Source organism: Zea mays, chromosome 6 (assembly GCF_902167145.1).
Source record: "Zea mays cultivar B73 chromosome 6, Zm-B73-REFERENCE-NAM-5.0, whole genome shotgun sequence".
Lineage (NCBI taxonomy): Eukaryota > Viridiplantae > Streptophyta > Magnoliopsida > Poales > Poaceae > Zea > Zea mays.
The window spans coordinates 130,699,640-130,715,472 of NC_050101.1; the positions used below are offsets into that span (position 1 = coordinate 130,699,640).

The 15,833-nt window shown below is 44.7% G+C and overlaps 1 protein-coding gene across 1 annotated transcript; it reads right to left on the minus strand.

Moving 5' to 3' along the window:
- Positions 1 to 5,320: 5,320 nt before the first annotated feature.
- On the minus strand, positions 5,321 to 7,130 carry LOC100281608 (anthocyanidin 3-O-glucosyltransferase). Its single transcript, NM_001154527.3, has one exon. It carries the CDS (start codon positions 6,991 to 6,993, stop codon positions 5,545 to 5,547), a length of 1,449 nt encoding a protein of 482 aa, NP_001147999.1. The 5' UTR covers positions 6,994 to 7,130; the 3' UTR covers positions 5,321 to 5,544.
- Positions 7,131 to 15,833: the final 8,703 nt, after the last annotated feature.

Genomic DNA, 15,833 nt, shown 5'->3' on the forward strand with positions numbered 1-15,833 from the left:
CTTTGGTTTTAGTGACTGTGATCCTGCTCCAACACCTTATGACCCCAGTGTGCTATTAAGAAAGAATCGGAGAATAGCAAGGAATCAATTGACATACTCCCAGATCATTGGCTCGCTCATGTACCTTGCAAGTGCAACAAGGCCAGACATCTCTTATGCTGTGAGTAAGCTAAGTCGGTTTGTGTCGAAACCAGGAGATGATCACTGGCGTGCTCTTGAGAGAGTGTTGCGGTATTTGAAAGGTACTATGACATACGGTATTCATTATACCGAAAACCCAAAAGTGCTGGAAGGCTATTGTGATGCCAACTGGATTTCTGATGCTGATGAGCTTTATGCCACAAGCGGATATGTGTTTCTGTTTGGAGGTGGCGCTGTTTCCTGGAAGTCTTGCAAGCAGACTATCTTAACGAAGTCTACAATGGAAGCAGAACTCACAGCATTAGACACTGCTGGGGCTGAGGCCGAGTGGCTTCGTGATTTCCTATTGGACTTATCGGTAGTTGAAAAACCGATACCGGCTATTTCCATGAACTGTGACAACCAAACGGTGATTACAAAGGTTAACAGTTCTAGGAATAACATGAAGTCTACAAGGCATGTTAAGAGGAGATTGAAATCTGTCGAAAAGTTGAAAAACTCCGGAGTTATAACTGTGGATTATGTCCACACATCGAATAATCTGGCAGATCAATTCACTAAGGGTCTGTCACGCAATGTGATAGAAAGTGCATCGAGGGAAATGGGTATGAGGCCCATGTGAAATCTACTCTAGTGGTAACCTGCTCTATGTGATCGGAGATCCCGTGAAGTAGAGTGGAGAAACAAGCTAGGAGTAGATTGTGAGGAAAGACCCCTTCTTTAACTCATTTCTGATGCACATCTTTCCTATCTGTAAGGCAGGATGGTTTTTACCTTAATGTATTCCAAGAGTCTTATAAAGGTAAGATGTTGTTCTACGGAACATCTTTGAGGAATACACCTATATGAGTCAGACTGCTGGTCACAGTCTATGGGACTTGGGTAATCCCTAAATACTCATGAAAGGCACTGAAGTGTGACTTATATGCTTCTAAAAAGCGGGAATACCCTTTTGCAGCCTAGTATCAGCAAAGGATTTGAGTGAATCTTATTTCGCACAAAACTGTCAATTCAAGGCATAGTCCATTGTTCAGTTGTGAATGAGTGAAACTCTTATTCTAGATGGATGTTCAACTTAACAGTCTCCATCGAAACACTGGTATATCAAAGGATTGTGATTCTGATACTTCATCATTACAAACCCTAGAGTTTGGTGGGGATTGTTGGATCTTTTATGGGCTTGACCCATTTATTGAATAAACTCTAAGGTGTGTAATGGTGGAGAACACCAATAGTACCACATTGGAAGTCCAAGGGTCTGTTGGCTTGACTTATATGGTGGGATTTATTCCACTTAACTTGAGAAGTCAAGAAATGGACAAGGGCGTGCCACACGCGCGCGCGCGCCGCCGCCGGCCGGGCCGGGCGTGGCGTGGCGTGGCGAGGCGAGGCAGGCAGGCAAGCGGGCGTGGTGTGGTTGTGTTAATTTTTTGGCACTCAATAACCGCGTTAACCTTTAAGTTGCCTGTCTCTTCGTCAGCCAGCCGAGTGACCCTTCTCCTTCAGCTGACCGACTCATGACATGACTCGGCGATTGCTAGCCGACTCATGGCATGACTCGGCGAGAGCTGACCGACTCTTGGCGTGGCTCGGCGACCTTTCTCCTTCATCTTCCCTCTGCGAGAGGTTAAATAGAGGAGCACCCCTGTCACTCGGTACACAAGAAAAACCACTTTCAGAATCACAGTCCAGCCGCCGAGTGAGGGTATTTCCATCTCGTGACTCTGCGCGCACAGAGAAGCGAGAGGGCAGGTGCCTCCGGAGCCCTTGCCGTTCGAGACCTTGCACGAGGGATCGGCAATTAGGTTTTTGGGGAGCGTCTACGCGACTGCCCAAAACGTCTTCATCGCTTACGACATGACAAGTGAAGTTGGACAAGGATCCAGATCCTCGGAGCGCATGGGAGGGTATGATCAATTCATCTCCTTACTGTTTTTCATTCTGCAAATTATATATGTTCATTCCTGCTGTTTTATTTATAGCCATAAATTTATCCAATCTGTTTTGTCGTATTATATCATGACATGTCTGATGCCTGATCATACTAGTAATATGATAAATCTGTTTGTCTTAATTTTACAGTTATGTTGTTTATGTTGCTATCTGTTTATTTTCAGTTGTTCTATAATAATACATGTTCCATGTTTATATGCTTATTATATTTATATGATTCATATGCTTTATGTTCTCTTGATCCATATTGTTATGGATATATTTGAGATAGTGATTTCTATGATTAAACATATTTTATATGTCATCATTATAATGTTAATTTATGGAATTAAAATGATATGGAAAATGCCTATATTTCTAACATTTATGTCCTAAAATAATCCAAACCTACTTAAATTTTTTTTTCGGTTAAATCCATCATAAATTATAACTCAACAAATGTACTGGGTATAAGCTTAATCTGGTGCTGCTTATCCTGGTTGGGCTGCTACGACAACCAATCAGACGGACAGTCACCAGGAATGGTCAATCATAGAACGCGTGGAACACGACGATGGCGCCATGACACCCTCTTCCTATAAAGGAGCACAGAGTAGAAGTAATCTCGAAATCCTTGGGTGGTTGAACAACAAGAGATTTATTGTCTGGTCCTAGGCCATCAACGGAACGCACAGTGAAGTAGTGTGGATCGTGCTTGGCTGCATAAGGAGAGAGCTGATGAACGAGTTGAGAAAAGCGAGAAACGTAGTCGGCGACAGTGGAGCTTTGTTTAACATGGAACAGTTGGCGTATCAGCTACTCTGTTTTGATCGCGGTTGGGAGTTTGGGGCTCAATGGATTGGTAGCAGCAACAGCGATGATTGAAGCTTCATCTTCATCGACAATGAATCGATCACCACATCAGCACGACGATAAATCCGAAACCTTTAGTATTGTGTTGCTACAACTTATTTTCTTTTTATATTAACCATCTATTATAGGCATATCAAACCTAAAAAAAAGTAAAGCTACAAAAAAGAAAAAATAAATAAAGACACGCTGCGGATGATGACTTTCCAAATCAAGCTTATTAGCCCTATCTCTATAAAAAAACCCGAATCAAGTTATACATATCTCGCTCGTATTTAACCTTTTAAGATTAAAATTTATCGTCGATCTCAATGACGCCCAGCTTTTCATATGTTCACACGTGATAACGACTTCATTAAAATATCGGCGATCAACTTGTTAGTGCAGACGTACGTGCTCAATATCCATCTTCCCATCTCCAACAGTCTCGAATAAAATGAAATCTCACATCTATATGTTTACTTCGGTTATAGAAAACAAGCTGATTTTTTTTCTTACTAAGGACTATAGTCGATTGGCTACCCATCTTCAATAGAAACAACTCTACAAGTAGTTGGACCAACCATAAACAATAGTGGTGCTCTTCCTTGTATCAACATCGCCGCCCTTGTCAGCGAGCAACTTCAATTATTTTCTGTAACGCTTGTAGTAGCTCTCGTAGTCAATCGTGATTGTGAAATAGCGTAGGATTTATTTCACTGTGTTGGGGTGCTCGATGATAGGGTTCTCTATGATCCAGCTGATATAGCCGACGATCAAGGCAATGTCCGACCGAGTATGTACCTATAGAGGAGACAACTAACAACACCTCAATACTAAGTACACTACCGGAATCGCGCTCTTTGCCGAGTGTCAAAAATAAAACACTCGGCAAATAGCTTCTTCGCCGAGTATTTTCTTTTACCGAGGGTTTTTTGCGTGGCACTCGGCAAAGAGCTTCTTTACCGAGTGCCCGAAATAAAACACTCGGCAAAGAGCCAAATTCCGGTAGTGGTAACATCCATTAGCATTGTTGTACTGGGCTTTGATAGCTTCATGCGGGGCTCCATGGGAGTATAGCTTGATTTGTAAGCTGCCATACCCACACGCTTTAGGATCTTGCGGGCGTACAACGTCTAGGACAACTTGATGTCGTCATCCCCCTGACGCACCTCAATACCCAGATAAAAATTAAGCCCAAATCACTAATTTTAAACATGGGGCTCATCTCCCACTTGAACTTCATGATATCCCTAACATTGTTCTTGATGATGGGATCATCGACATAGACCCCCACCAGCAGTCGAGAAGCGCCCTTACCGCGAGTGTAGATAGCATGCTTCGACATGTTATGGATGAAGCCGAGCACCACTAGGATCTCGTTGAGATTGGCATTCCAAACACTGGTGCCTGATGAAGTCCATAAATATCCTTTTGGTTACAATTAATGACATAACTTCTAATTTGTTCTCCAATAGTGGACTTTGTTCTTTATTATAGGATGATCGGGATATTAGGTTTATTAACAACGTATTCAATTTCGGCAGTAGAGGGCACAACTCGAAAAACCCTAATTAGCTATAGAACCTTGTTTTATCTAGATGAGACTTATATTCACTTGCATTGTACTTAAAATGTTGATGAATATAATGTTACAATGTTGTTGAATGAATAAAACGGTACATAATATATTATTGATGAATGGAAGTAATGCGGCTATATTGATTGTGATGGTATATGTGATTGAATGTGAATGGAAGAAATTAGGCATAATGTGTGTATGTATGTGATTGAATGTTGTCGTACATGATATGAATATGTAAATGTGAATGAATGTGAAATAGGAGGAAATTCTGGTTTCCTGCAAACATCTATTAATTTTCGATGGCTTTATTATTGTTGGTGGCTTTAGAGCGGCCATCAAAAATAGGTCTGACAACATTTATTTTCGACGGCGGGCTCTAGTAGACAAAAATAACATTCACTTATGTTCAACAACCATAGCTAGCCACCGAAAATAATAAATATTGTCATGCCTATTTTGTGTTTCCTAAAAATTGTCTGTTTTCCTATATGGTATCGGCTTGGATGGTTGCACCATCTTCTTTCTCATGTACCCCATCTTGGCGAGCTAGTTTAGCAGTGGTGGCCATATAATTACTTGAGTAAAATGCATTTGTAGTCCTCAAAATTGACATGTTGTGTCACTTAGGTTCCTAAACTCTTAAAACCAGAAAAAACGGGTATTGTAAGTTGGTCGGCGCATCCGATCGAAATGGAGTTTGAGCATCTACGTCGGTGTCATTCGGATGGGCTAAATCCGGTTTTGATAGGCCGACCAATAAGTTAACCAAAATGACACAATGTGCAAACTTTAAAGACCACAGATGCATTTTACTCTAATTACATATATATTATTTGACTCCATTTCAAATCATCTTTAGTTCACATAAGACACTGAATATGCTTGTATATAGTAGTAGAAGACACATGAACATGAAATGAAAACCCAGAACCAAAGTGGTACGGCTGAGTGTAACAGCAGTCACTTCACTCGTCGGAATGGTGGGAATGGACGTGCAGTGCATGATTGTTGCGTTCGTAACATCATCTCCTCAAGCCTCAAGCTCCTCCCTTAAGCTTGGCGATGAAGTCATGCATGTTACGGTAACTCGTGCCGCCCTCCGCGACGGCCTTTGCGGCCTCCTCGCGGGCCACCGCCACGCTCGCCCTCAACTTCCCGTCGGCCATAACCTCCTTCACCTTGTCGGCGATCTCCTGCCTGGTCACCAGCGTGTCCTCCCCGTCCCAGCTCCAGTGCTCCGCCCACGCCCCGATGCCTGCCCTCACTGCCGCCATCGCGTTCACGCGGTGGTCGCCGAGCTGCGGCCACACCAGCAGCGGCACGCCGGCGGACGACGCCTCCAGCGCCGAGTTCCACCCGCCGTGGCTCACGAACATGCCCACAGCCGGGTGTTTCAGCAGCTCCTCCTGCTCCACCCACCCCTTGGTCACGATGCCGCGCCCTTTCACGCGCTCAAGGTATCCGTCTCCAAGCACCTCCGCCAGCTCGGCGTCGTCCTCCCGGTCCACCTTCGTGGTCTTGAGCACCCACAGGAAAGGATAGCCACTGTCCTCCAGCCCGGCGGCGATCTCCCGGATCTGGTCCAGCCTGGCAGCGCTGCGGTTGCCGAACGCCACGTACACCACAGATCGCGCTCGCTGCTTACCTAGCCATTCGTCAAGCAACGCGTCACCTGGCTTGTCGCCCGCTTTCGTGGCGTGCGACTTGAGTGGGCCGATGGTGTACACCGGCGGGTACCCGGGGACGATCTTGCCGCCTCTCAGGGCTGCCAGCGGTGCCGGCTCCACGGCGTCGAACGTGTTGACGAGGACGCCGTCGGCTTTGACGATCGCTCTGCCGTTGTCGATGAACTGCTTCGTGAAGAGCTTGTTCACGTCGAGGAGCGCCGGCGGGAGGGCGGAGCGCGGGACGCGGAACACGCCGGGGATGTCGACGGCGTCGCCGATCACGCCCGGCTCCGGTCCACCCTTGAGCTTCTCGAGATAGACGGGGTAGTAGGCGTTGAGCGAGAGCATGGTGGCGGCTGTGGGGAAGAGGACGTGGCACGGGACGTCCAGCTCCTTGGCGATGGGGATGACGCAGGAGGTCAGGGTGATGTCGGTGATGATGGCCGTGATGCGCGGCGCGGCGTTAGTGATGATGGGGCGGAGGAGGTGGACGGAGCGGCGCAGGGCCTCCCACCGGAGGAAGAACGGGTCCTCTCTCGTGAATTCGGAGGCGTCCAGCGGCAATAGGTGCATGTCGACGCGGCGGACGGCGGGGTAGTCCGCGAAGAGGCCGTTGAAGTAGTCAGTCTCGGCGGCAGACACGGTGGGCAGCACGGTCACGACGGAGACGTCGATGCCCCGGCTCGAGAAGCCGGCGATGACGCGGAAGACGGGGGTCAGGTGTCCTATGCCGGCGCTCGGGATGAATAGGATGTGCGGCGCGTCGTAGGCGCCGTCGTTTAGCTCTCCTGGGCTCTGCATTGCCGGCGGCGGAGCCATGATTATGGTAGTCTGATGCTTGAAGTCGCGCGCGCGCGGTTGATGAGGGACGACTGACGACAGTGTCTGGTGGTAGATTGTAGATTAGATAGCACTTAGAGGATGTGTGTGCTCACCGAATCTGCTCCTCTCCCTATTATATATATAGCAGCTTCTTCGAGAGGCTTTATTTGGATATGTATATATTCGACGTGATACAGACAATGAATCGATCGGCACCGATGAAGAAGGTTCTACTGTCGATCACGTGGGGACAAAGGTCATAAGTATGCCAGTGCACTGCCGAAAACGATAGTAGTAGTTGCTACCAACGACGGGAGCAGCTAGCCATTTGTTCGTGCCACTTCCAGCCACAAGTGCTACCAACTACGAGAAACAACATTTTGATCAAGACTGAAATGGTAAGAGTAGTTTAAAACAGAATGGTTATGTTGAGCATCTTGACACCTAGGCACGGTCGGACAGACAGTCCACGCCTTCGCGACTAGATAAGTATGAGCGAGAATACTTATAACATGTGTGGTTATCCTAACCTATTCGTAGAGATCTATTGGATCTCGCCTATGAACATGTTCAGACCTCATCCCTTATAAATATAAAGGGGTACGGCCGATTGACAACCCACGAACATATTACAATCGAATCAATCTATTATTTTATTTATCTTTTCTTTATCATTTCTGCCCTATCAGTAGATATAACATAACCTTAGTTGTAGCTTTACGTATATCCACCTGCACTTCTATTTGACTCTACATCGTTTAGATCCGTTTTGCATGGCCTGCCGACTACAAGACGACCCTAGAATCTTACCCCACCCAGGGGCAAGATCTAGTTCAACCATTACGTTTAGGAACGTCCTCTAAAGATCTTCAACTTTATTTGTCTTGATGGCTTGCAGGTCCCCAAGACAATCCCAAGATCTCTCTCCCTTAGGGGCGACATCTAGGTCTCCGTGAGGAGGAAGAGGACCATGCGCCATCGTGGACCATCCGGCCTAGGACACTAATCGTCCGGAACGATGCAGGGAAGGAGTCGCTCCTACAACTGAGCATGAGGAATTTCTTCTTAAAGAATACTATATGAATTAAGAAGTGGGAAGAGGAGTTCCACTGACAACAAGCTCACAAGCACGAGTTGATGGGAAAGTGGTACCTCTGGCACTTTAGGATAGATCGCCACCAAAAGGTCATCTAGGAGAATGAAATAGACTATGACACCTTGCCAGCCTTGCTGCAACAACCCCTAACTGTAAGTGACACCGCATCATTCAACAATCTTCAATCTATTAAAATTTCTTTTGATGGTCCGATTAATAGTCTAGGCATAGTACTGGACAGTCCAGTCTCTTCGCGGACCGTTCGACCACACAGGTCGGACTATCCGGAGTACCGAAAGCCACCTGTGACCATCCTAGTACAAAAAGCCGCATAAAGATAGCCAACCACCTGAGCCCCATAATGTTTATCATGACAATAGTAGCTCAGGGGATGAGCCGAAAAAGTTGCATGTCGCTGAGTTTGTTTGGCTTGCTAAGGCCAAATCTTCTGCTCGCTCTCACCTGCACTCGGCCCAAAAGGGAAAAGTTAAGTTCACATTTAATGTTGCTAAATGTGATAAAATATTTGATGAATTACATAAGAATGGAAACATTAAATTGTCACATACAATTCCCCCGATAGAACAATTAAAAATGCGTATGTATTGTAAATGGCATGACTCTTTTCTTGATAACACAAATGATTGTAATGTCTTCCGTCGGCAAATATAGCTAGGTCGCATGGTGGTCGGCCAGTGCTTCCTCTAACTATTGTAAGCCATGGGCTCTTAATATACCCACCTTATATACACACACTAGCTATGTAAAAATATGTGTTATATTGTTATAAGAAAATGTTTCATAATCCATTTGTGATTCAGACATACTTAAATTTTTTTTAATCTAGCTATTTCACCACTACACAGTACCATACAAACTTCTATATATGATTTTAATAATGTCATGTCAATTGCATCATATAAATGTTATGACTCACAAAAAATTACATACTTATACAAATCTTCAGAAAATATTTAGGTGCCCGTGCGTTGTAATGATATACAAAATATTTGACAAATGTTAGTGTACAACATTTACATACATTGATCACTCTCCTAGTTATTGGCTATATGGAGAGCCAAGCCTCATATTGAGTTCACATCGCAATATATATCATCCACGCTAGCCAAATGTTCAGCCAACAACGATAGCCAATTACGATAATACACCGACATAAAAGAAGCTTAGAGTAGCAGAGGATTCAACATCAACAACAAAACATTTTAGTCTCAAGCAAGTTGTGGTAGACTAGAGTTGAAACCCAAGTACCCAACATGAGTCCCAAGCAAATTTAGAGGATTCAAATGAAGAAAAAGTAACAACACAGTGGAAAGTGGATGATTGCAAGAGGAATACAAAGAATTAGGTGTGTACCCTTGTTTCAATATTGACAATCTCTCTCCAAGTAGTGACAACCAATCTATGAATAAGAATAGAATATCTTCAGCTAGACCACTAAGATTTTCTTGGTAACATCATAAACTACCTTCTCACCTCCCAACTTGGATGGCAAAGTGAAAGGGAAATAGGGTTAACCATTTCCTATAATTAATTTTGATGGTTGATGATCAACACAAACACATGGACTAACTAATTTGTCTAGAACTCATGTATTACAGGTGTATAAGGTTCAACACAAACAAAGAAAAGAATCAAGTTAGGGACATAATTTTATTGGAGCAAAAGGACTTGAGTGTGCTGAAGAATGACGCACCGGACAGTGTCCGGTGCACCAGGGCCGTACAGATGTGAACTAGCAACTCTCGGGAAAATGGAGGCGCGCTCCGCTATAATTCACCGGACCGTCCAGTGTGCCACCGGATTGTCCGGTGAGCCAGCGGAGCAGCGGCTCCCTGCGCCAACGGTCAACTCTGCAAAGTGCTACAGTGAGCAACAGTGCCGCGACAGAGTCAAAAGCGCAGAAGTCAGAGAGCACTGAATTGTCCGGTGTGGCACCGGACTGTCTGGTGCAGTTAGAAGACAAGGCTCCCTAACGGTCAACTGCTTAGAACCCTAACGGTTGCGCTGACGTGGCGTGCACCAGACAGTGCACAGTGCCTGTCCGGTGTGCCCATCGCCAGCAGCCTTGGCCAACGACTACAAAGTGGTTGGGGCTATAAATACCCCCAACCACCACATCCTTTGGCATCCAAGTTTTCAGAAGATCACATTCAATACAAGAGCTAGAGCATTCACTCCAAGACACATTTCCAAAGATCAAACCCTCTCCAAGTCTCGAATTCATCTGAACCACTTAGTGACTTGAGAGAGAGTGTGTTCGTGTTCATTTGCGCTCTTGTTGCTTGGATTTCCTTTCTTCCTTCCTCACTTCTTCTCTAAGTGCTTGTAAGCAAAGCAAGATACACCTAAGAGTGTGGTAGTCCTTGCGGGGACTTAATGACCCATGTGATAAAGGGAAAGGCTCACTCAGTCTAAGTGACCGTTTGAGAGAGGGAAAGGGTTGAAATAGATCCGGTCTTTGTGACCTCCTCAACGGGGACTAGGTTCTTTGGAACCGAACCTCGGTAAAATAAATCATCGTGTTCACTCGCCTTGATTATTGTTTGATTTGTTTTCCCCTCTCTTCGGACTTGAGTTTAATTTTAACGCTAACCCTCGGCTTTAGTGTGTGCTTAAGTTTGTAAAACTCAGGTTTCGCCTATTCACCTCCCTCTAGGCGACTATCAATTGGTATCAAAGCCAGTGCTTCATTAAGAGTCTAACCAACTCAAAGTGATGTCTGGAGATCACGCCAAGAGGGAGATCGTGACCGGCGAGAAGGCCACGGGCTCGGGGAGGACTCTGTCAAAAGAGTTTGGCAACAAGTACAAGGAGGAATCCTCTTCCTCCATAAAGTCACATCGGAGAGGTGACAAGAAGGAGAAGATGAAGAAGGTCGTCTACTACGAGACCGACTCTTTGTCACCCACCACCTTTGGCTCCGAGTCGTCCACTACTTCTAAGCGTCATGAGCGCAAGAAGTATAGTAAGATTCCCCTACGCTATCCTCGTATTTCAAAGCACGCTCCATTACTTTCCGTTCCCTTAGGAAAACCACCATATTTTGATGGTAAAGATTATTGTATGTGGAGTGATAAAATAAGGCACCATCTAACCTCACTCCACGAAAGTATTTGGGATATTGTGGAGTTTAGAGCGTAGGTACCAAAGGTTGGGGACAAGGACTATGACTTGGATGAGGTTGCCCAAATTAGGCACTTTAACTCCCAAGCCATGTCTATACTCCTCACCTCCTTGTGTTGAGAGGAGTATAACAAGGTGCAAGGGTTAAAGAGCGCTAAAGAAATTTGGGACGTCCTCAAAACCGCGCACGAAGGGGACAAGGTGACCAAGATCACCAAGCGTGAGATGATCGAGGGAGAACTCGGTCGATTCATCCTCAACAAAGGAGAAGAGCCGCAAGACATGTACAACCGGCTCAAGACCATGGTGAACCAAGTGCGCAACCTCGGGAGCACCAAATGGGATGACCATGAAATGGTCAAGGTTATTCTTATATCCCTCGTATTTTGCAATCCTACTCAAGTTCAATTAATACGTGGGGATCCTAGATATAAACTAATGTCTCCTGAGGAAGTGATTGGCAAGTTTGTGAGCTTTGAACTTATGATCAAAGACTCCAAACATATTGTCAACTTGGAGCAAGGCGCCACCTCTACACCCGAGGTGCAACCCATTGCATTCAAAGCAACGGAAGAGAAGAAGGAGGAGTCTACACCAAGTAGGCTTCCAATAGATGCCTCCAAGCTCGACAACGAGGAGATGACGCTCATCATCAAGAGCTTCCGCCAAATCCTCAAGCAAAGGAGGGGGACGTATTACAAGTCCCGCTCCAAGAGGGTATGCTACCGGTGTGGTAAGTCTGGTCACTTTATTGCTAAATATCCAATTTCTAGTGAAAGTGACAGGGACGAAGACGAGAAGGGGATGAAGAAGGAGAAGAAGAAATACTACAAGAAGAAGGGCGGCGATGCCCACATATGCCAGGAATGGGACTCCGACAAGAGCTCCACCGACTCCTCTTCCCCAACGTCGGCCACAAATATCTCATGGCTAAGGACGACAAAAAGAAGAAGGTACACTCTAGAGCCACCCCAAATATACAACATCTAGTGATGAGGGTAGCTCTAGCGATAATGAAGATGATTTACTTGCTCTTTTTGCCAACCTTAGCATGGACCAAAAGAAAAAATTAAATGAATTAATAGAGACCATTAACAAGAAGGATGATCTTTTGGAAAGCCAAGAGGACTTTCTCGTTAAAGAAAACAAAAAATGTTAAATTGAAAAATGCTTATGCTCTAGAAGTAGAGAAGAATGAAAATATGTCTAAGGAGCTAAGCATGTGTAATGATTCGATTTCTAGTCTTAGAACTGAGAATGATAATTTATTTTCTAAGATTAAAAAATTGAATGTTGGCAATGATTCTATTTCCTATCTTAGAGATGAGAATGCTAGATTAAATGCTAAGATAGAAGAATTAAATGACTGCAAACCCTCTACATCTACTGTTGAGCATGTTTCCATTTGTACTAGATGTAGAGATGTTAATTGTTGGGGACTTGTTCTCAAATGCTATGAGTTAAGAACAAGGCAACACAGAAAATGTTAATCGGTAAAGTCCTTCGTCTTTCGAAGCATTATTTCCCTTAGGATATAATGATTTCTGGACAAAGGTTATGAAGGACGTACCTTCATAAGCACAGCATACGATGACGAAGAATGGATCATAAGGATTATGAAGGATAACATAGACAATTATATATTATTATCAACTTATTTTTGCATTATTATTATGGAGAAACAGAAATGACATCAGATTACAAATATACCTTCAGCTTGGAAGGAGATGAAAGTACAGGTGTGACGCAAAAGCAAATGCCAAATCAGCGTGAACAGTACGGGGGTACTGTTCACCTATTTATAGGAACGGGACACAACCCATACAAAATTACATTCATGCCCTTTACATTTGGTAATAATTCTATAGTAATCCACCGAGGTCTGAATAGCCTTTTCATCTTTAAGTCGGTTTCATTTTCTGCTACCACGCCGAAGCTTTCCCGCTCACATCTTCGGCGCTGTATCAACCTTCGTATTATTTCGGGCTTCTCCTACTGTGATACCGACTTGAGTCCGAAGATACCTGTTCACACATTATACTTACAAAAATACTGTTAAATCCTGTTTTTGAGGACCTTCGTAAGCCGAAGGCCCCCAACAGTAGCCCCTCGCAATATTAATTTGTTAAAATAATAAATTTAGATTGCGACATGGACGAAGGCTTTAAGCCGAAGGTCCGAAAAAACACCTTCCCTTTGCTAGAATAGCAACATTCACTGACAGGCGGGGTCTTTCAATTTTCAACGCACTGGGCGTATAAATAAGATCATACCGCAAGCTCATTTGGCACGCTCTCTTGCCATCTGCTCCCGCTCACTCAATTTTTAGCTCTTGCGCACCAAGATTTGCTTAGCTTTTTAAGTTTTGAAGCTTCGGCATTGAAAACAGTTTTTTAGTGTTTCCGAAGATGTCTGAAGATAAGAAGGCTGCTGCCGAGATGAAGCTGAGTCTCTCTGAAGAGAAGAATCTAGGGTTTCTTATAGCAATGTCGAAGACCAATACCGAAAAAATCACCAAAGAGATTTTAGAAGGTTTGTCTGAAGATACTGATGACAGCGACAGTTATGATGTGGATAGTGGTGGTGAAGACTCCGAAGATCGCCCTTGGCGACCAAGCCATGCGGTTTTCAGCAAATCAAGTATCAAAGAAAATCATCTTGTCAACATGAGAGGGAGGTATTTCCGGGACTTGTCCGTTGTGAGGGCCGACGAAGGAGAAAAGACTTGTCCGAGCCCTGAAGAAAATGAAGTCGTAGTGTACCGAAGCTTTTTGAAAGCTGGGCTTAGATTTCCCCTGAGCAACTTTGTCGTAGAGGTGCTGAAAATATTCGAAGTCTATCTTCACCAACTTACCCCCGAAGCAATCATAAGGCTGAATATCTTCGTGTGGGCCGTGAGAAGCCAAGGTTTGGAACCTGATGCGAAAAGTTTCTGCAATATACACGAATTATCATACGAGACAAAACCTTGGGGTAAGGAACAGTATCACAATAATTTTGGCTGCTACAGTTTCGTTTCTCGGTCTGGGTCAAGCTGTCCCGTGCCAACCTTTCGGAAGAGATGGCCCGGCGACTGGATGACAGAATGGTTTTATGTGAAGAATGACCTGAAAGTACGGGAAGATATCAAAGGTATAATTATGCGCCCTATTTGGCAAAGCTTCGGCCTGCGGAGGCCGAAGGTTGAAATGAATGAAGCTGCCGAAGAATGCCAGAGAGCCTTCGGTATTATTTGTTCTTTTATTGGAACGAGAGATTTGGTACAAGAGCATATTGCCTTCAGAGTATGGCCGCTCACGGAAAAATGGGAAATGCCGCAAGAAACCATAAAGGAGGCTGATGAAGGTGGACTTATCAGGCTGAAGTATACTTTCAAGTTCGGAGATAAATTCGTTGAGCCAGATGATGACTGGCTAAAAAGCATTGAAAATTTAAGTGATGAACTGCTTGGGGCTTACTCGAAGGCCGAAGATACTGCACTGTCAGCAGCCTTCGGAGGCCGAAAAAAGAAAAGACTGAACCGGGTGTTTGACGCAGTCGGGTTCGTCTACCCTGACTATCGTTATCCCATTCGAGGGCAGAAAAGAAAAAGCACAACCTCTGCGGAAGAAGAAGCTGCAACTGCTCCTAGTGAGCCAGCACCGAAAAGAAAAAGGATAAAGGTCCTCACACATCGGCCACGCTATATTGAACCAGCCTCGGTGCCTGAGTTCACCGGAGAGACCTCTTCGGCCACCGAAGCTAAAAAGCCAACCAAGCCAACCTTGCTGCTAGAAGTCGCAGAAATGGCCGAAGCGCCAACAAGAATAGAATTGGAAGAACCAAAGATTTTGTTACCAGAAACCAAAGAGATGGCCGAAGCGCCATCGACAGAAAAAATGGAAGAAGTAAAAGGATCAACCGAGGGATCAAAAATATCAGAAGCTTTAAGTCCTTCAGCAAATGTTGAGACAATAAAAAATCAAAAGGGGCCAGCGGTGACTCCGAAAAGAAAGAGAATGGTCAATGTGTTAGATGTTCTGGAAACAATTAAGTCCTCAAGCACAACTCCGAAGAAGACTGTTGCAACTTCCGAAGCAAAAACTGAAATTTCTGATACTAAGGCTCTAGAGCAAGAAACTGAAGCTGAAGCTGGGCCCTCAGAGCCTACAAAGGTAAAATCCTTGGAAACCGAGGAAGAAAAAATAACAGAGCCAATTCTTGTTGAAGAAATCAGTGCTGTTGCCCCCGAAGCATCCCCCAAAGTCCTTGATTATATTGTTCGCCATGCTTCGGGGAAAAAATTATCAGAAAAAGAGAAGCAAGAGGCCCAGCTTTACGCCCAAAAACTGAAGTATCCAAAGGGGGCGTTAATATTCAACGGCAGTGGAGAAGAAGACTTTTTGTATTGTCTCCCTGACAGCAAGGAGATTTCTGTCTGTCGGGAGATGAGCAAGAGCTTCGGATTCCCAACACTAGAAGACGGGCTCTCGGTGTTGTCGAAAAACGAACTGGCCGACAGCCTGGCATACAATAGCTTAAAGGTGCAAAAAATGAGATCTTTGTATTTTTTGTTGAGACCAAAATTTTTCGTTTGCTTAAATCTTTTGACGCACAC